Genomic DNA, 20,981 nt, shown 5'->3' with positions numbered 1-20,981 from the left:
TCGTCTTTGTTTTCTGTTCTTCTCGTTTCCCCCGGGACACCCAGATGTTCTTGGCTCCGACTATCTACACTCAACTTTCCCCAAAAAAATGGCACACAAAAGGAAAAAACAATAAAAGTTTGTTTATTCTCCAAAGTTATGACGGCCTGAATTCTCCTCTGGCACCAAAATGACAAACCTGCGATACCGACAGAACCGGCGACGTTACAGAAGGCACAAGCGGGGGTGTAGCACCAAACTCCTGCCCCCCGCAGTTATGATGCTGATTGATTTATGATACTGGGTGTTCTCATAGTATCTAGCTAGCTAACTCCTACCGTATCCATGTAGTAAAGGTTAAAGTTAGCTAGCTAGCAATTGCGGCTGTGTCGATCTCAGCTAGCTAGCTGTCGTAGTAGGAGTTTGCTAATAGCTATCTCACCTTTCTTTTGAAAGAAATTAATTGACAGTTGTTAGGGGCCCTGGGTAGTCTGCCCCGCCCCCCACAGTGTTACGCCCATGGGCTCTTGATTGAACATTGATCTTCGATCATCGATTCGCTGCCTCGACTCCTGTGGCCTTTAAAACAGAGGATTAAATAAAAAAATCAACACATCAAACTCACAGTTGTACAACAAACTTAAAATCACCAATATATGTCGGTTACACTCGACGAGCACGTCACGAAGCGACGAACGAGAGAAGAATTCTGCGTAGTGAGGCAGAAAGTACATTCATATGTGGACCTGGAACAGCTCTGGGAAAATACTCGCGTGTCGTACGCTGATGATACTCTAACGTTTTGTTTTTTTTGATCAACCCATGAAAAGACGCCTGACGAATCTCAACTGCATTGACACAGAACGTTAATGATTCGTAAAACTTTCGTCTTTTCATGGGGTTTATGAACAATAATGAAAAATGTAGAGTAACATTAGAGAAAACACTGTAAAGCTTTGGAATGTGAACTTCCTGTTCTTTTTCGTCGTCTTCTTACTTAGTGATTTCTGAGAATCGAGCGTGAGGAGGATAAAGTTTCTGCCAAGCAAACTGATGAAACAAACCAAAGATCGCTGCACCTCAGTGGGATTAAAGTCCCTGTGGGACAAAGTCTCTCCGTCTGTCCCCGAACAGGATGTCCCATGTCAGCCGGGCGTTCTCCAGGGTGCAGCCTCCGGCTGTCGGGTCACACGAGTATCCGACGGGGCAGCAGTGCTTCAGGTCGGAGCAGCAGGTGGCCTGTGACGACAGTTAGAAAATCCGTTTAATCATTCTACACATTCAGAAAAGGATCATGCAGGAGGAGGCGTGTGAACATACCCTGGGCGAGGGGCAGCAGGCCCAGTCGGTGGGCGATGTCTTGCAGCAGGTTTCCTGCCCGGAGCAGCGAACGCTCCCCGCGCTGTCGCATGGAACGTCGTCGTCCTCTGGGTGTCCCGACTCGGGCCGGACCACTTGGGTCTGAGGGACGGAGGCTTGGACCAACCCGTCGTCGAGGTTCTTCTTCTCGCACGTCCCCGTCTGCATGTTGCAGGTGTAGCCCTGAGGGCAGCAGTGCTCCTGGTCCGCACAGCAGACGGCCTGGAGAGGAACATTCAGGAACATCGTCGTCATCAGCTACGGAAACACACACACACACACTCACGTTCTCCCTGACGACAAGGACGCCATGTTTTCACTCCTGTCCCTTTGTTTGTTTGTTTGTTTGATTGTCAGCAGGATTCAGCAAAAACTACCAAGCAGATTTCTACGAAACTTGGTGGAAGGATGGAACATGAGCCAAAAAAGGACCCATGGAATTTTGGTACAGATCCAGACAAAGGGGCGGATCCAGGAATTATTTTTTTTAATCAATCCCACCTAGGGAATAATTCATGAATGTAGATAATAAAATAAAAAATCGGGCAAATTAAGGGGAATGATGTGTGTAATTTGGATATAGTGGATTAAATGTGAATTCATAAAATGTTTAAGACATGAACTCCTGAAAGTGTCCCAAAAAAAATTTGGGTCCAGAATTTTTCCGGAGTTTGTAAGAAGTTTTGCTCTTTTCTGACAATGGTACATTTTATTTCCTGTTATGTCCTCGTGATCTGGACGACAAAGTTGAAGTCTGATCCAGTTAAGCAGTTTCAGGGAGATGATATCATTCGTAATCTGATGCTTATTATTTTCCCAAGGTTGGGTTTCTAATCTCTTAAGGTTGTTTTTAGGTTTATTTTAAGATTTGATACAAAAGGAACTAAAAACGAAATTCCTTAGAAAATTATCCAAGGAATTTACACAAACAGTGTGGTCATTGTTATTCTAATAAATAATGTCTTAAGACCTTTTTTTAAATGAACTACAAATCAACAGAATTCCCTTAAAAATATATTTCTACACTTTTAAAACATAGCAGAATTTCCTCACTGCGACTCAATGTCATGATTTCTCGTCAGATTAACGACATAACGTGAAGCGAGCGATTGTACGAACTTTGACCAGTGGGCAGCAACCCCACTCTCCCGTGGACAGTTTGCAGCAGGTCGTTCCCGAAGCGCAGCTGCTTTTATCGTCGCACTTGACGTCCGTCACGGTCATGGCGCCGGGCTCCGTCAGGGCGCTCAGTTTGCTGAACCAGGGAACGACCTGAGGCCCCTTGGAGCAGGAGGAGCGATGCGGCTGGCAGGTGTGTCCGGCGGGGCAGCAGTGGTTCCCATCATCACAACACACCGCCTGGAGATCAGCAGCCATTACTCTGAGCTCCTCATCATCATCATCATCATCATCATGTGAGGTTGTGAAGTGATGGTGTACTCACCTTGGGCAGCGGGCAGCAGCCCCACCGGTGGCTCTGGTCCATGAAGCAGCAGGTGGTGTCCCTGGGGCAGCTGGTGTGGGCGTCGCACATGTTCCTGTCCCGGCTCGGCAGAACGGAACCGGCCCGGTCGGGCTCGTTCTTCTGCCGCTGCTGCTGATGCAGCTGCAGCAGCGCCGGGATCTTGCGCAGCCACGGCAGCCTCACGCCTCCGGGCTTGTCGCAGGTCTGCTCGGCCAAGTCGCACAGGTAGCCTGCGGGGCAGCAGTGCTCGTGGTCGTCGCAGCACACGGCCTGCGGAGAGAGGACGAGACGGAACATTGACTGAAATCCACGTAACGCTAGAGACACGACTTCCAACGAGTGACGTGCAGCTGTTCTGATGATGTGTATTAGTCATTTCATTGTATAATAATGTCTGGGCTCATTATACTGGACTCATTATTTTCTGGATTAACTATATAAAATGTCCACAGATGTCTTGATTTGTCCAAACAAAAGATTTAAATTTTATTGAAATCAAAAGGTATTTTTGCCTGAAAATTGGCTTAAATTATTAAGAAATCACCAAAATAGGAGTTGAATAATTTTATTTTCATCATACTTATAATAAGTCAAATCTTTAGCTTCAGATCAATGTTCATTTTCTCCACTACTCAATATATCCTTTGGACACTGGGTCCCAAACAGATAATTTTATCAAAATTTTGAATCCTGCAATTTACAAATTATTGCCCTTATTGATTAATCTGCCTGTTCTTCTATAAGACATTAAAAACAAATGCCAGTTGTAATTTCTCACAGCCAAAGAAACGATAAATATAAAATATTCACATTTGAGAAGTAAGAAAATTCTGTATATGTTTTATATATATTTTTTTTCTTATGAAAACAGCTGCAGATGAAAGTGATGGAGAGTTTCCTGTCAGTCTGAAGACTGCAGGTGTCTGACTGTGAGGAAGAGGAGTCTGACCTGAGGAAGGGGGCAGCATGACCACTCTCCAGAGCTCCTCTTACAGCAGGTGGTGCCTCCGGGACACGAGGTCTGTTCGTCGCACTGGACGTCCGACCTCAGAGCCGCGACCTTCTCCGTCCAGCGGAGCGGCGCCAAAAGACCCGACGGGTCGTCGCAGGTATCGAAATCCAGGTTGCAGACGGTGGCGTGCGGGCAGCAGTGGATGTGGTCGTCGCAGCACACGGCCTGACAGGACAAAAGACAAAGTTTTACTGTACAGTAAACAAACCTGTGCTACTGTACATCACCAGGCCGTCAACTCACCTCAGGCAGCGGACAGCAGGCCCAGTCGCCCGTCGTCGTCCTGCAGCAGGTGGAATTTCCAGGACACGACGTGGATTTGTCGCACATGCTGTTACGGAGCCGGGGCGTCGCCGCGATCTTCTCCCTCCAGGGCAGCGGAGCCGAAAGACCTGATGGGTCGTCGCAGGTGGAGGCCGCCAGGTTACAAACGGTGCCGTGTGGACAGCAGTGCTCGTGGTCATCGCAGCAAACTGCCTGTAGCGAAAATAGAAGATATTACATCTTTTTAAATAGTATGTCTGAGATATTCCCACGGATCCTCAGGTCATGTGTGAGGTCACGTCAGGTCATGTGTGCGGTCACGTGTCCTGGTCCTGTACCTGAGGTAACGGACAACACACCCACTCTCCGTCCAGCATTTTGCAGCAGGTACTTCCGTCGGCGCAGGACACAGAGTCGTTACAGGGAACTGATCCGCCTGAGAGATGAACACAAACATCATCAGTTCACAAACCTCTGTCACTTAAATACAAGACGATGTTGAGAACTTGTGCTGAATCTTAACAAACCACTCCAGCCTCACCTCTGCTCTTTGTCGCGGCGGCGGTGATCCTGGAGGCCATGATGGCGTCCCGATGGGCCAACGCACAGGTGCTGTGCTTCAGGTCGCACTGTGTTCCCTCGGGGCAGCAGTGCATGTGATCCGAGCAGCACACGGCCTGGACCAGGAGGAGGAAGACGAGTCATTCTATCATCAGCTCTGAGACACTTTATTCTTTAATCAGATCTTATTCAAATGGGACAAAGGATTTCTTTTCTTGGAGCGACGAGGTGGAACTGTTCCCGACGTGAAGTGATACGCCGCTGGTAGTGTTGTGACGGCTGTGGTGGTTTTGTAGAAACTTCAAACAAGTTTGATTTACGTGGAGGTCTTAACTCACATTGGGCATCGGGCAGCAGCCGTACGAGCCGTTGGTCATCTGGCAGCACGTGGTCTGATCCGGACAAGTCATCGTCTTGTCTGGACACTGAACTGGACAGGATGACAAGAGAGAACAAGGTTCAGAGATGAACACTGACAGATACAGTTTAACTTTGTTAATTCAAAAAAAGATGCAGGAGCAGCGGCTGACCATCGTTGGGTGTCGCGGGGATCTTCTTCAGCAGCGGCACTCGGTTGTCACCCGACCTGCAGACGCCATGTTCCAGGTCACACTGCGTGTTGCTGGGGCAACAGTGGAGATGATCGCTGCAGCACATGGCCTGGACATGATCAAAACATCAGCACACGGTAAATATCTACTCACCCTTTTTAAACATAGAAATGCTACAAATAGCTACATTTGATAAGATAAAGTTGTGATTGTCTGGCACAACTTTAATCTGATTAATAGCTTCAGCTCTTCGAACCTGTGGGTATGGGCAGCAGCCGTAGTCTCCACTTGTCAACAGGCAACAGGTGTAACTGTCCGGGCAGCTGCTTTTCCCGCCAGGACATGTCACTGAACCGACAGTCGCGGCTGCGTGAAACATCAAAAACCAGCGAGGGAAGCATTAACATTCGTTCGTTATCAGTGCAGCGTCGTCAGCATATAGAGTGAAAAAAACGCATGTCAGTGACTTTTTGACATCTTTCAAGTTCATGAGTAGTTTCCCCTCACCTGGATTATTCTCCCTCCGCCCAGCAGGAAGTTTCTTCAGCATGGGGAAGGACTCCAGTGAGGCAGAAACACACATTTCACGAGCGGTGTCGCACTTGGTTCCCTCGGGACAACAGTGGAGCTTGTCCTCACAACACACCGCCTGCAGAGGAGGAGCACCGAGGGAAAATAAATTCTGACAGTCAGTAAAAAGACTCTTGAGTCGAGGACAGAGTCGCCTGCATTTAATTTAAAGGTACTGATGCATAACTCGCCGACGGCGGGAGCGTTATATTTAGTGATGTGGAAAAAGAACATTAAACTAAATTTACTATTTGAGCTGCTGCGGTTGGCTACAAGTAGTTCCCTAAAAATGTTTTAGAAAACCAGGTTTGTATCCTCGATATTCTATGACAATATACTATATACATGGATGAATATTAGTTGATATATTGTTCAGATTATTGGGGAAAAAAAACTAGATTCTTTAAAGCCCCAGTGTGTAATTTTTGTAATTTTCTGGCCGCATCTGGTGGTAAACTTACTAACTGCAACCAACTGAGTGACCGACAGGGGACACTTTATGGTGGCGCACCGCTGATCCCATTTCCGGTCTCCGGCAGCGTCTGAAAATTCAACGTGAACGCAACGTATTCTGGACCGTTTAGTTCAACAACCGTATTCAACACGACGTAGAAACATGGAGACTCACACGGAGGTCGGTCCACCTCATGGAACTATATTTAACTCATTCACAGTTGATTATACATATATGAACACATAGTTAAGGACAATATATTCAATTTCTGTGAATAAGTTCTTCTTAATATTACACACTGCAGCTTTAAATCATAAGACCTTCAAAATACAGTAAATCACACCAGCAGCATCAGACGTTGACCAGTCGACCGTGTTAATACGCTTCTTGGTGTCAAGTGATTGGTGTTTGTGTTGAGCCCGTCGTTCTGAGGTGACAGTGATTTGGTGTATGTTTGTGTATGTGTGTATGTGTGTCTGTCTGTGTGTGTGTATGTGTGTCTGTCTGTGTGTGTGCGTGTGTGTGACCTTGAATAATGGACAGCAGCCCCAGCTGCCGTCGAGAAGCTGGCAGCAAGTGCTGCCATCATCACACGTCGACTTCTGGTCCGCACAGACGATTTTCTTCACGTTCTCACCGAGCTGGTGGCATCACGCATCATCACAGGTCAGGAACCAACGACAGAGGAAAAAAAACAAAACCACAAACATCTTTAAAAAATGAACAGACTGAAGATGTGAAGCACTGCCACAGTGACAGGATTATCATCCTGATTACACAAGTGTAAGACCGAAGAGAGTAAAGTGATGCATCAATCTGATATGATCACATTCTTTTTAGCAGCGTGAATGAAAATGTGTCATCAGGCCACAATAAATCACAACAACACATGTCAGAGTTTATTGCAGGATTAGATCAAATCTGTGATGTGTTGGAGGAAGGTGGCGATATGACGAGGTCTGCCTGGCGACTAGGACTGTAATAAACTTTTGATCCACGCGGTGGGATCCCCCCCCTCGGTGCTGCTGATGGTCAGTACAACTGTGATTGACAGGTCAATGTGTGAGATTATGAAACGACGACGGGCTGCCACAGTCAAGGTGGGACGTTCAGCCTTTACGTATTAAACGTTGTAGAACGTCCCGTCAAGGTAATTAATAGGAAACACTACATGTCTTTGTTAGAATTACCACAGCGACTGGCAGAGCCGGTTGGGCGGGGAGGCGTCTCATCCAGGGCAGGGAAACCGTCTTATTGACACACTGCTCGTGAACCAGATCACACAGGGTTCCCTCGTAGCAGCAGTGGAGGTGGTCAGAACAACACTCGGCCTGCAGACATTTTACGTAAAATAAAGTAGGTTTATTTTCTAAATCCTAGTACCATATATTTGGTTGAATTTGTGTTTTCTTTTTATTTACATGTATAGTTATATTTATGTAAATAAAGTTTAAGGTTAAACTAAAAATATCAAGGCTCAATTAAATTGGTTTTGTCTTAAAAGGTTTGATAACGGCATCTTAGGAATCATTGACAGATACAAAAAAAAAATCTATATCTATAACAAACACACAAGATGAGTATAAATGTGTGTTTTACTGACATGACGACCTAGACAGACGCCTGAACACCGACTCACATGTGGCAGCGGACAGCAGCCGTATCCTCCCACCGTGTTCTTGCAGCAGGTGTTTCTGTCCTCACACATGCCTCCGTCGGGACAGACCAGCGCTGTGCTCAGGCCCAGCAGCAGCAGAACGCACCAGATCTCCATCTGCACGGCCTGGAACATAACACAAAAGAGAGAGGAAGAGGAGACGGCTTGGAGCAATGTAGTGTGATGAAACGTGGTCTGTCACAATGTACAGAAAACAAACTGAGCTGTTGCCAAGACCTTTAATCTTATCTTCTTGGTTTCTGTGTTTTCTTTCTGCTTGTGAGAAACCGTGAAGGGTTTCAGCTGATAAACCGGATTTCCACACTGAACAAACCAAGATCTCGTCCCGCGTGTGTGTTCAGCACTTCATGCTGCAAACGTCAATGTGTTTAAGGTTTGAGTAACAACACTGTTCTAACAATGGAAGGGGTTTTTTTTGTTTCCTTTAAGACTTTATTTACCCAGTTGTGAATTTCAATGGTTAAATTTCACCAGTGATAAAAATGTTCTTTGCATGAAAAATGACAAAAATGAAATTGACTGATCGACTCCACTGTGTCTGCACATGTCATCATGTTGATTAACTGTAACAAAACTTAATTTCCATGTGCAATTATTGTGACTGCTCTGTATATATTGTATTGTTTACATTTTGTACATGTCTGTCGCTTGCTTTTTTTCTATATTCTGCTCTCCACTTTGCTGCTGTGACATACGAATTTCGGAAGGAATATCTTATCTCATCTTATAACAAATCATCACATTACAAATGTAAGATATGTAAGAAAAATGAATTTGTACCGTAGTAATAAAACTGTCAGGATGAATGTTGTGGATTTTTTTTTTTTTTAAACACAATTATTAGCCTGTGAATTGTTGTGGAGCATTAGCTGAAAGTGGCATTAAATGTAAATTAAAACCTTTTTTGTAGCTATGTGGCAAAAAACTTGTGTGTAGATGCCCGAGGAGATGAGGCGGCAGAGCCTGTGCCTTCTTTTAGAGTCACTTCAATTCTATAGACTTGCCTTTATGTGATGTCGTCTTCTTATATCGTCTTTTCATATCTTATTATTCAGATATGTGTCCTGAAAACCGTATTATTGTTGGAATGCTGATTTTAATTGTCTGTGATTTGTATGTTTTTGTGAAAGCCGCTTCTGAAAGGTGCTCTATAAATAAAATTATTATTATTATATTATTTACTGTACGTTACCATTTTTCACCAGATGACGTCACAGTTGAGTAATTAGCAAACAGCACCGCACTGCATTCTCCTTCAACGACCTAAATACAACAACAACAACAACAACAACAACATTAGACGCATTGACAATGCAGGAAAATATCATAAAATAAATACACTGAAATGATTGAATTAGTAAAATTATACGTAGAAGCGCGAAAGTGTCGAAATGTAACGAACACCTGAAGTCAAAACAAACCTCCTCTGGGCTAATGCTAATCCAGAGCAACAAGCTAAGTTAGCCTAGCATGCTAACTGCTAACAGCTAACCGGTTTGAATGACTCTCAGCGGATTTGTTGCTTTGATCCGTCGACAAAGAAATCGGAGCAGTTTCTCTCACCCGGTAGTTTCGTGCGTTCAGTCCGAACTGTCACAGAAGCGTCGTGTTTAAACCTCGTCCAAACATCCGGAGAGAAGAAGAATAAGAAGAAAGAGAAGGAGGAGAGAACAAGAGACTGTTGATCAATCACATGACACACTCACGCTCACGTGACTGGGCAGGGGTGTGACGCGTTTTCTTAAAGGGACAATACACTGTGTGGTCAGAACACACGGACATATCTGACTGTCTGTCTGTCTATCTATCTATCTGTCTTTCTGTATGTCTATCTATCTGTCTGTCTGTCTATTAATCTATCTATCCGTCTGTCTATCTATCTGTCTGTCTGTCTGTATGTCTATCTATCTATCCGTCTGTCTATCTATCTATCTGTCTTTCTGTATGTCTATCTATCTGTCTATCTGTCTGTCTGTCTGTCTGTCTGTCTGTCTATTAATCTATCTATCCGTCTGTCTATCTATCTGTCTGTCTGTCTGTATGTCTGTCTGTCTGTATGTCTATCTATCTATCCGTCTGTCTATCTATCTGTCTGTATGTCTATCTATCTATCTGTCTGTCTATCTATCTATCTGTCTTTCTGTATGTCTATCTATCTATCTATCTGTCTGTCTGTCTGTCTGTCTATTAATCTATCTATCCGTCTGTCTATCTATCTATCTATCTATCTATCTGTCTGTCTATTTATCTATCTATCCGTCTGTCTGTCTGTCTATCTATCAATCTATCTATCTGTCTGCCTGTCTATCTATCTCTCTGTCTATCTGCCTGTCTTATCTATTTGTCTGTCTGTCTGTATGTATGTCTATCTATCTATCTGTCTTTCTGTATGTCTATCTATCTGTCTGTCTGTCTATTTATCTATCTATCCGTCTGTCTATCTATCTGTCTGTCTGTATGTCTATCTATCTGTCTATTTATCTATCTATCCGTCTGTCTGCCTGTCTGTCTGTCTGTCCGTTCGTCTATCTGTCTGCCTGTCTATCTATCTCTCTGTCTATCTGCCTGTCTTATCTATTTGTCTGTCTATCTGTCTGTCTATAAACATATCAATATCTATCTGTCTGTCTGTCTGTCTGTCTATCTGCCTGTCTTATCTATTTGTCTGTCTGTCTTCAGTCAGTCTGTCTGTCTATCTGTCTGTCTGTCTATATATCTCCTTTTGGTATCGATTTAACCGTTTGATAATTTTGGACAAAAGCATCAGCAAAATGTAATGTAATGTAATCATTAAACAGAGAGGTGTTGCTGTTATTTCAAATCTGATTATATAAGTATTGTGGACAAAATTATATGAACACAAAAAAATTAAAGGTGTGTTTTTATCTGGTAACCAGAAAAAAAATCTAACAAACTGAAATCTGATAAAAGGCGGCTACAGTATAATGAAAAACAATTACTGTATCTCCACCTATTACGACCGTATCATACAATCTCTTTCTGCATCTTATCCTCACAGTGCAGTACAGGTGAGCAAAGATTGTTGAGCAATAAATGATCGAAGTGAAATACGGATGAACCCACCTTAGAATATAAACTTGGATTATCTGAGTGGTGACACTCAGACGTACTATTGATTATTGAAAGTTTAATTTTAAAATCAATATACAAACATGTATCTACCACAGAAAAACACAACAGCTGACCGACCGTGGGGAACAAATTTATTTCTATTTTGTGTCATGTACATAAAGAATCAATTTACAGTTTACAAACAACTGACCAGGTTCATGAAGCAGGTGATTTACTGCACAGGGTGAAGAACTACAGTTTACACTTCAATCCTCCATTATCACCAGGTTTTCTTTGTCTCTAGTTCAGGTCTGTGAATTTAAAAACGCTCTGAAACTGTCCAAACACCAAGGTCACAATAATCTATTTGAGAAACACACAAATCTCTCATTGTAAAAGAGGAAAGAAATGAGCGAGGGAAAGCCACAATTGCACAACTCATAGTAATTCCACATCTGGTCCCAGAAGATTTACAGCAGTGGGACACGACAGTTCAGTAGGATTGGTTTTCACGGCCGTCTTATCCTTCACTAAGGGGCCGTCCCATTTCCCCTCACTTGGCCTCACCCCCGCCGCTTTGCATGTTCCCGCGTAGGGCAGGGCGTCCCATTTGTTCTGAAGATCGAGAGGTAGGAGTTATCTACCCCTTGATCTTCGAACAGCCCTTCAAACGTAAGGTGGTCAGATGTTGACTTCAGATGGAAGAAGGACGGAGGGGGCGGGACAAGTGGGGGAAATGGGACGGAGACTTCACATCACAGTTTCAGTTTGCCCTGTAGGCGAGTGACAGGCTTATGAACAGCAAGCGAATGGTGAAAAGGAGCAGAGACGTCAGCATGACTTTTGTACAGCCTTCAAGATTTTCACTTCATAATCAACCAAAACGAAAAACACGAACCTCTTCCAAGTTTTTTTTTGAAAAACTTGAGCTTTTTATTTTTATTTTTTTTATAACAAATCTGCTGGATGAACGCAATTGAGCTCACCGCTGTCGAAGCGTCGTCGGCAGTGGTGATGCCCGTGGCGGCGGGAGCGCGTGTTGTCGTTGGCCAGTATGTTATCGTTGTAAACATTAACGACCGGAAGTGGATTTTGTTAGAACTGGATCGAGGGGGGAAACAAGTCAGTGTATAACCAAGCCAACACAATTCAATGCGTCAGTGCATCACATTTTTGTGCCAAACATCCTCGTTATCATTTCCAAATAATAATAAAAAGGTTTTCCATTAAAAACACCCTATTCTACATGTTACATGCACATCACACTGTATACACGTAAAATCTCATATTAGTAACCATTTACAAGTTTGGTGAAAAAGAGGATAGATATAAGAAATGGAGATTATACACAAGGACGTTAATCGCCTCATGGAAAAGTTGTCAGTTTTGGCAGGTGAGCTCCTCAGAGTGACAGGTGTTGTTACCACGATGCAGTGTGCTTATTGGTGCCCGCTGCCCTCCACAGCGCAGAAAGGTGACGACTAACTGTGGACCTGCATGCCTATCACTCCATCCTATGTGAAAGAAGGCACTTACAGGAGAGAAGTGGTACAGACCCCGTCTGCAGACGACCCCTGCAGATCTCAGTGAGAATATTATTATTAAATAGGTCATTTTCTTCAAGTAAAGATTTTTGCTGCGTCGTATGGATGACGCTTTCTTGGCAATCAGGGGTTTGTCTACGCAAGAGCCCAAAGAACTATTGGAGAGGGGGTTCGGTGCCTTGTACTTCATACATTCATATGCATGCAACCTTTCTGTACCAAACGGTCTTCCAATTTTTCGGGGGGGGGGGGGGGGGGATCTATTTACACAAAAGATATCGCAAAGAAGTCCTCGAAAAAATCTCACCAACAGGAGATAAAAGGCATAAACGCGTACTTTTGGCAGAATTGTACAGTAAGATCACTGCGATAACTCGATTGACACCAAGAGACTTGAAAGATGATGCTAATAAGTAGATACGACACAAGAACATACACCGCGGGTGGGAGAAGAAATCAAGTAGATCCCTGAAGGAGCAAAATGCAAGTCGCACGTTGGACTTTGTAATAGTTTGCATTGTCCGTTCACAGGAGCTCAAGAAAGAAAAGGATCAATAACATTTTAAGGTTTTCTAACATATTCAGGCTTTTGGGAGCTGATTTCCTTGAAGGAAAACTTATCCTAGTTACAATAATGGACAGAGGGAAGTAAATCTAATTCACCTAACTATCCACCAACCCCATAAAAATGTCGGAGTGTAAAATCAATCACTTCTCAAATCATTCGTAAGTGCTTTACTCTTATATCTTGCTCTATAAAATGGCTATTTCCACAGTCAGTATATGCGATGGCTCAGACGATGGTTCAGTGACGCGACAGGTCGACGGGATTCACAATAATCTAGAGGATAGATTTCAGTCTACGACGGGGTCACCTCAGCGGGAACTGGTGGGATTAACTGACAGTGAGACAACGATTGTAAATCAGAGAGTGCTCACACCTCACTAGACAAACAAAAGGGTGAAACCACAACCTGAAAACGGATCAGCGACGCATGGTTGTGCTTATTGTGAAAGCATCACTAATTCTTCCATGTTCGATTGTGGAAAGATTCCCCTCCGTGTGAAAAGTCTGTTCAAGGTCCAGTGTTCACTTCCTCGGGTGGAAGACGATGAGAGGCCTGTCTTCAATCTTCTGCCACGGGCTCTTCTTGTTCTCGTCTTTGTCGTCGGGGTCGTCCTCGGGGCTGGTCATGGAGTCGCGGCGGTTCTCGCTGTTGCTGCTGCGGCCGCTGTTCACGCGACTGCGCCCTCTCCTGGGGATGGTGGACCCTCGAGAGGACGGACCCTCGTCCAGAAGAGGGGTGAGGGAGTTCTCCTCGGGCGAGACGGGGCGTCCCTCGCTGCTGCTGCTGGGCTCGCTGTGGTCGGGGTAGGCCAGCTTGGAGTAACTCTTCCCGCCAGTGCCGCCAACACCTTGGCCCTTCCGCCCTCCTGTTCCCCAGCGCTCGTCTTTTCCCTTCCGGTTCAGTGCCGATTTTCGTTCATGGGCTTCCAGAGGCGTTTCGAGGTTGCTGTCTCGGGGAGTGATGCCGGAACCACCTCCGAATCCAATACGACCGCCACTGAGGTCGTTCCCGACATCTATGTAGGAGTGGCGCACATGAGCGTTGTCTCGTCCATCCAGGGAGATGAACCACGCCCGCGGGTGCTGTTTGACACCCAGCTCCAGGAGCTTCTTCTCGGTCAGCGCCTGCAGTTCTCCGTTCATCTGAGCCATGGTGGAGTCGTTGAAGAGCACAGGGATGGTCACCGCTCCACCAGAGGAGTCAGACGCCCAGCTCGGGTCCTCAGAGTCGTCACCCTGGGATCCACCTTGCTGCTGCTGCTGCTGCTGCTGCTGGCCTTGTTTCTCCGAGTGGTGTTGATGATGCTGCTGACCTCCTCCCATCTGTGCACCGTCCTTATCTTGCTCCTTCTGCTCCTTTCCATCTTTACCAGAAAACTCAGAGGGCAGGCGCATGTAGTGGGCCGGAATGACCAGGGTCGGCACCATACTCCGGTACATGTTCTCCTTCATCTGGTCGATGGAGCTGCAGAAGATGATTTGACCTGCCTGCGTGTTGAGGGAGGTGGGTCTGGCGAGGCTGTCGGCTGCTGCTGCTGAATACTCTGGAGGTTTGTCGGACTGGTTTGGCACGTAGCCCTGGAATCGAGGTGGGGACGCCGGATCGGAGGCGTACCCTCGATTGTCATTGGCATTGTGGTGTCGGTGATATTCAGACTCTTTGCCTTCCATGGGGCTGTAGCTCCGGTTGTAGTCTTCATGCAGCAAAGGGTTGTCCAAGTTGTTGGTCTCCGTGGCACGAGTAACCTTCATTGGGAAGCTTTCACCTCGTTGGGCAGCAGAGGCATTTTTTCCCTTGGCGTGTCGCAGCATGTGCGCTGGAACGTGTTTGGTTAAGTCCTCCCTGGAACTCTGGTAGTCCCGGGACGGGGTCATGTCAGACTTGTCACTGGACGGACCAGACTCGGCATGGCCCCCGCAGATCAGATTCAGACGCGAAGTGGATGTACCCTGGTCCCGCTTGGCTCCATTCAGATTGGAAGTGTGGGGTTTGCCCTGCTGTCGACGAGGTTTCAAACACTTCCTCCTAGAAGGTGAAGAGACACTAGACGTCAGGAATAAAAGAAACACCTTTCGTCTGCCAGCGGACTGACTCTAATCTAATGACAGCCTAAAACCTGCAATCACCAATTTGACTATTGATAGAAACCTAGACCCAGAGACCTGCGCCTACGCTGCCCACACCTGCAGTAGTAGAGCAGCACGCAGAGCAGGATGAGCACCAGCAGGGCCAACGAGCCCAGGATGGAGAGCAGGAACAGGGTGTGGTAAGTGGTGATGTCCCTCAGGCCCGGGTGAGACACACCCAATCCTGCAAGATAAGACGACGTCTAAGAATCATTCGTAAGAAGCTAAGATCCAATGCAATGAAATGTTGTTTTTGACATTCATGATCCCTAGAGGATAGATCCTACTGATTATAGTGATTTTGAAAGTTTGCATCTAGCACCATCAGCAGGCCAGTAAAATATTCTCACATTTAAAAGAGGGAATGGCATTTTTGGCAAATTTGGGTACGGACATTCATAGTCCCCCGAGGTTGAGACTTTGACGATCTCTTCTCTTTACATTATTTCTTCTGCCACAGTGAGATTGGCAGTTTACATTCTTAGAGAAATGTCTTTAAAAAAGCGCTGTCGTTCAAAAAAGAAATGAAGTTTGTACAAAAATTCGAAATGGTGCCATTTTCCACCCAGTCTCATCTTTGTGGTTAACTACGGTGAAGAATCCTTCCACACACTGCGTCTCAAATTTCATGCTCGCAAAAACACCTGCGCTCAGAAGAACATTTGATTCTGAGTTTCCCTTGAATCTATCATTCCCTGGAGAAAAACACAGAAACATCTGCTGGCACTGCAGCATACAAGAAGACGAAAAACAGCCCGAGCAGGAGAACGGAGGACGAGATGAGCCTCAGCACCTGAAGAGGATGGGAAGGCCGCCAGCCAGTATCCCATCTGAGGAACCACCACGTTCCACACGAACTCTGTGCCCTCTTTTTTGACGTAGCCCGTCCCGTTCCTCACCCACAATCCTGGAGACACAATAATGATTATCACTGAATACCATAAAAACAAAAAACAAATCTCATCATACCTAATTTAAAAGATGTGTTTTCCTCACCAGTCTTGGGCTGATACATCCAAGCGGGGACACTGGTGGCGACCCTGTTGCGGGTGTCGGACGGCAGCGGCACAGAGATGTGGATCGGATCCGAGACCTGGATTGCGACGCCATCTTTGTCAAAGAGCTGAATGTTGACCACCGCCACGGCTGTCAGGTCCGTCCAACCCGTTTCTGCACCTGAACGGCGAAAAAGTCACCGAAATCAGCGCCAACACTTCGTTAACATATGTAGTTATCAGACTTCTGACACTTTGGCAACATTCATTTCTTGGTTTTATGTCATGATAAACTGCATATTGCAGTTTTAGACTCTTTCCACCAGAATTTAGAACTGCAGGAATTTGCTCCCACTAAATGTCCCGGAAATGTTCCCGCGACCCTTAAAGGATAAAGCGGTATGGAAAAAGGATGGATGGATGGATGGATGGATGGATGGATGGAGGGATGGATGGATGGAGGGATGGATGGATGGAGGGATGGAAAACAGCTCCCGAGACAGTGTCCAACCTGAGCTGTTGGTCTCTTGGCCCAGGAGAAACGGGAAGCCGCCGATCTCGTACTGACTCCTGGCCGTGGTCATGGCGGCAGACAGCGCCGTGTAGTTGGAGTCGGACGGCAGCTGGAGCGATTTCCTCTGGAGCTGCACCAGCGGCTGGTTACGAGCTCCTGAAGAAAACAACACGCAGGCTGTAAAATCTCATGCATTTCGTTTTGACATTGTTTCAACTGTGTAAAACGTCCTGGTGGTTTTGACGCGTCGCAGACACTGTGACGGACCAGTACCAGCTAAAACACGGGGAGAGGAGAGGACTGGTCGTCCGTCCTCACTCTGACACTCGTTTAACATGAGATGCCAGAATAACTGTCGCAGGGTCAAAGTCAAATCCCCAGGTGACCACAACTGCCCCGTTATCATTGTGTAATAGACGCCATTTTAATAAAACCTCCTCCTTCGGTTCCTGAGAGCAGGACGATTATCATAAATTCAGGAGGAGTGAAGCGTCCATGATGAATCTGGATAATGTTTCTCACCTGGCGACCCAGACAGCACCTGCAGGACGTCATCGTACAAGATGAGAGTTCCCGGCCTCTGGACGAGCAGGTACAGGCTGACGGATGCGTACACTAAAACATGAAGAAAAAAAATGATATAAAAGACAGTGACGTTAAAATTAGCAGCAACAGCAACGCTGCAACTGAAGGTTCAATTTTAAGACAGAAAAATGTTATTAAATTTTTTTTATTTGGACAAAATACAAAGATATGATAGAAACCAAAGGGGATTAAAAGGCCTCACAGGGGATGCGGCTGGAGTGCCAGGGCACGGAGTTGGTGACGTAGTCTGGTCTGGAGGCGGTGATGATGACCCACGTGCCGGCGCGGTACAGGAAGCTGACCCTCAGGACGCCGTCGCTGCCGGCTCTGCTGGACGCCAACACGCTTTGATTCCCGTGGACTTGCACGTGAGCGTCCGCCAGCGGGGACAGGTCGCCGCTGTCAAACACCTGGACTTTAATTTGCACCTCTGTGAGAAAAACAAGACGGTGGCGCTTTCGTTTCAACACGGATCTGACAACTGATACATTAACAATAATCCAGAGAGTAAATGTTGCTCAGACAAAACTGAAACGACGCACACACGACAAACGCAGCAACGTGCAACATGATATTAAAGGATTTTATTATTCTGTCTTATTGATATTCAAGTATGCATGTGTTTTTTTCAACCAGTGACAGACATGAGCCGTTTTCTGTGAATTCTACATGGATTTATGGGCGTTTTGTGACGATGGACTTGAATCCACAGGACAGCGCGAGTCACACGGAATCTGAAGATGTGTGTGTTTGCTCTACATTCATCTGAGTTCAGAGACTCAGACGCAAAACGTGGTAACTGGGTTTGTTTCAATCGTCTCCGTGTCACGACCACTATGCTGACGAACGACAGTAGAATGATAAACTTCCTGTTGTTTCCACGACACTAACATCCACGCGCAGGATTTGAATTTCTGGTACAAACCAACACACACACACACACACACACACACACACACGCTCGTCACAAATCCCGTTTCTGCCCCCCTCATCTTTCCATGTTCTGTTTCCTCATCTCCTCGCCTCTTGGACGGCCAGGATGTGGGTCACGCCGGGGGGACGTTTCCATGGAGACCCGCTGACTCTACATAAAAAAAAAAAAAAGCTGGCGTGTGGTTGTTGTTCTCGCTCGCTCGCTGCAGCTCGACGAGCTCTCGTCCTCCGAAGCCTCGACGCAGAGGCTGCACGGTGACGCCGCCGCCGGCTGCATTCACATCACGCGTGTCCACGTCCATTGTGTCCGTGTGAATGCTGGCAGCCATTACCGGGGTCGGTCCAAGAAAGGCTCCCTTGTGTGTGTGTGTGTGTGTGTGTGTGTGTGTGTGTGGAGAGGATTTCCTCAATCTGGGCTCCTCACTCATAAAACACTGCAGCTTTGAATCGGCTCCATTGACGGAACCTCTGAGAAGTCACAGTGTCACATCCAGAGTCTGGGAAATGTTCTCTGCCTTTGAAAAACCTCCCGCTGAGGTCGAGGTCGAGGTCGAGGTCGAGGTCGAGGGCCAAACCCTCGAGTCTGAGCCCGAGAGAAATGCTGAAAACTACAGATTCATATACTGTGTTTATCAACGTCACAGGAAAGAAACTGTTAATATTATTATATAGATATATTAGAATTCTGCTAATTAGTTTGGTTTTAAAAAACAGGAGAGAAAAGATTCTACCGTCTTCATCTGCAATGCAAATAAGGGTAGAACGAATCAAAACGTATGATTATGTTTATTGTACTAGTATGTATCATCACTGACGGCTTGTTTGCATCTTTATATATAAAATGTAAACCTGCAAAATATTACAGCTTTTCAATAAAAGTGAAAAGATCAATATTCCTCTATATATGGAGCTTTAACTGTGAAGCAACGTGAACCAAAGTACTAAAGTACAAGTACCTCCACGTTGTACTTGAGAGTACATGTACTGGGTTCCAGTTCCGCCGGCTGTCTGTGACCGTCTGTGCGTCTCTTGAAGCTTGAAGCTTGAATAATGCAAAGTTATGACATAACGAGCTCCAGATAAACACTGGAGACGATTCATTCTCACGTCGCTGCTGCTGCGGCCGCGTGACCACACATCAACAGGACCCGAGACAAACACCAGAGTCGGTACTGACACCGGGTCCTGGGTCCAGGTCCTGGGCCTGGGTCCAGGGTCTACAGAAGGTTTAGGCCTGACACTACAGGTCCCGGGTCCAGGTACTGACACCAGGGCCGAGTCCAGGTCCTGGGTCTACAGAAGGTCTAGTCCTGACATTACAGGGCCCGGGTCCAGGTCCTCACACCAGGGCCCGGGTCCAGGTTCTGACACCAGGGCCCGGGTCCAGGTCCTGGGTCTACAGCAGGTTTAGTCCTGACATTACAGGGTCCGGGTCCAGGTCCTCACACCAGGGCCCGGGTCCAGGTCCTGGTGTCAGGAGCAGAACCTCCCGGCACCGCGCGTCTGGAGCAGGCGCAGCGCTCCGCCGCAGCCGCGGCCTGCGCCAGGCCTCTCCTCCCCCCGGGGTTCTGTCCATGAGTCTACATCACAGTCCCGATGAAGATGAACAGAAACAACCGAGCGTGCTCCAGACACCGGGGGGAACAAAGGGAAAAACGCAGCAACCGTCGACGCGTCGTCGCCATGAAGCAATGATCCTAATAATAAAAGAATAAAAAGTGCAACCACTCCCATCCCCTCATTGTGCTGCCCCCCCCCCCGTCTTACCGAACGCTCCCGGCTCTGAAGGGACAGATTTGGCCTCCGCCCGCAGCAGCGCGCACAGCGACACGACGGCGAGGAGCCAGCGCGGGACGCGGTGGTCCGGCATCGTCCAACCTACATGTCCCGTCCGCGCCCGGCGGCCCTGAGTCCTGTCTGCGCCCCGCAGCCGGCGCGCATAGCTCGGATGCCAGAGTGAGGAGACGAGGATGATGAGGATGATGATGGTGGTCCGCGCGTGTGTGTGTGTGTGTGTGTTTGTGTGTGTGTGTGAGTGAGTGTGCGCGCGCGGCTTCGCCTTGTTTTTATTGTCTGAGGCGCGGCAGAGAAGCGCGCAACACCGCCCTCTGCTGACCCGCGGTGGAACAGCGACTCATCGCCGCCTCACGGCAGCCTCACGTACTAGTGTGTGTGTGTGTGTGTGTGTGTTTATTAGACACAATGTTTATTAGACACAATGTATGTTTATAATAAATATATATATATATTTATGTATATTTAGTACTTTAATAAATAAGTCAAAATCATCCAAAGTAACAGTATCATCATATATATACATATACACGGGCGCAGATACCAGGGGGGGCCGTGGGGGACATTCTAAACATTTTTATTTAAAAAATAGATATAAAGATATAAGAATTATTTACGTTAATTTTTAAAGTGTAAAATGTTGGTTTTAACAACATGAAACTAAATGTACATATGTTCATAAATATCACATTTAAGTATTCATTTGATAAATTAATAAAACTTTTTCATGGCATTTCTTTGCTTCAATTTTGACTCAACACTTCAACATTACATATATTAATGCATCAAAACCAGAAAAATGAATACAAACAAAACAGCACAAGATAAAGAATGATAGAGAAAAAGTGTCATGAATTGACAATCACGTTAATGCTAATTTGACCATTTATTCATTTTTATAGAGGATCTTGATAAAGCTAAATAATAATAATAATAATAATAATATCAGACTCATA

General features: G+C 46.1%; 2 protein-coding genes across 6 annotated transcripts; both read right to left on the bottom strand.

Moving 5' to 3' along the window:
- Positions 1-107: 107 nt before the first annotated feature.
- grnb (granulin b) lies at positions 108-9,601 on the bottom strand. 4 transcript variants are annotated; one of them, XM_047327404.1, is made up of 18 exons: positions 9,457-9,601; positions 9,086-9,156; positions 7,855-7,998; positions 7,406-7,546; positions 6,743-6,856; positions 5,699-5,840; positions 5,448-5,557; positions 5,171-5,300; positions 4,979-5,070; positions 4,621-4,756; positions 4,418-4,515; positions 4,059-4,292; positions 3,753-3,980; positions 2,783-3,073; positions 2,458-2,697; positions 1,300-1,596; positions 1,044-1,218; positions 108-558 (listed from the first exon to the last, which is right to left on the bottom strand). In XM_047327404.1, the coding sequence occupies exons 2-17, from the start codon at positions 9,086-9,088 to the stop codon at positions 1,069-1,071; spliced, it is 2,550 nt and encodes an 849-aa protein (XP_047183360.1). In that variant the 5' UTR covers positions 9,089-9,156; positions 9,457-9,601; the 3' UTR covers positions 108-558; positions 1,044-1,068. The 4 variants fall into 4 exon arrangements, with proteins under 4 accessions (XP_047183360.1, XP_047183361.1, XP_047183359.1 ...); XM_047327405.1 differs by having other exon boundaries at positions 1,059-1,218; XM_047327403.1 differs by having other exon boundaries at positions 108-1,218.
- A 1,499-nt stretch (positions 9,602-11,100) lies between these two features.
- LOC118287818 (protein FAM171A2) lies at positions 11,101-20,278 on the bottom strand. Of its 2 annotated transcripts, none has more exons than XM_035613387.2 (8): positions 19,999-20,278; positions 17,501-17,728; positions 17,236-17,328; positions 16,711-16,869; positions 16,201-16,380; positions 15,998-16,111; positions 15,241-15,388; positions 11,101-15,103 (listed from the first exon to the last, which is right to left on the bottom strand). In XM_035613387.2, the coding sequence occupies exons 1-8, from the start codon at positions 20,099-20,101 to the stop codon at positions 13,600-13,602; spliced, it is 2,529 nt and encodes an 842-aa protein (XP_035469280.2). In that variant the 5' UTR covers positions 20,102-20,278; the 3' UTR covers positions 11,101-13,599. The 2 variants fall into 2 exon arrangements, with proteins under 2 accessions (XP_035469280.2, XP_035469281.2); XM_035613388.2 differs by having other exon boundaries at positions 15,262-15,388.
- Between the last annotated feature and the right edge of the window lie 703 nt (positions 20,279-20,981).

This window comes from Scophthalmus maximus, chromosome 16 (assembly GCF_022379125.1).
Source record: "Scophthalmus maximus strain ysfricsl-2021 chromosome 16, ASM2237912v1, whole genome shotgun sequence".
Classification (NCBI taxonomy): Eukaryota; Metazoa; Chordata; class Actinopteri; order Pleuronectiformes; family Scophthalmidae; genus Scophthalmus; species Scophthalmus maximus.
Note: the sequence above shows the minus strand (reverse complement) of the source record. Positions and strands in the feature narration are given on the sequence as shown.

What these genes read in the sequence shown, in the direction of transcription:
- LOC118287818 (XM_035613387.2), bottom strand. Translation starts at nt 20,101, where the DNA reads ATGCCGGACCACCGCGTCCCGCGCTGGCTCCTCGCCGTCGTGTCGCTG. An exon ending in TTCAGAGCCGGGAGCGTTCG is followed by an intron (nt 17,729 to 19,998) that starts GTAAGACGGGGG and finishes TTTTTCTCACAG; the next exon opens with AGGTGCAAATTAAAGTCCAG. An exon ending in GGTGCTGTCTGGGTCGCCAG is followed by an intron (nt 16,870 to 17,235) that starts GTGAGAAACATT and finishes TGTTTTCTTCAG; the next exon opens with GAGCTCGTAACCAGCCGCTG.
- grnb (XM_047327403.1), bottom strand. An exon ending in CGCCGCGACAAAGAGCAGAG is followed by an intron (nt 4,516 to 4,620) that starts GTGAGGCTGGAG and finishes TTCATCTCTCAG; the next exon opens with GCGGATCAGTTCCCTGTAAC. An exon ending in CCTGCTGTCCGCTGCCTGAG is followed by an intron (nt 3,981 to 4,058) that starts GTGAGTTGACGG and finishes TTGTCCTGTCAG; the next exon opens with GCCGTGTGCTGCGACGACCA.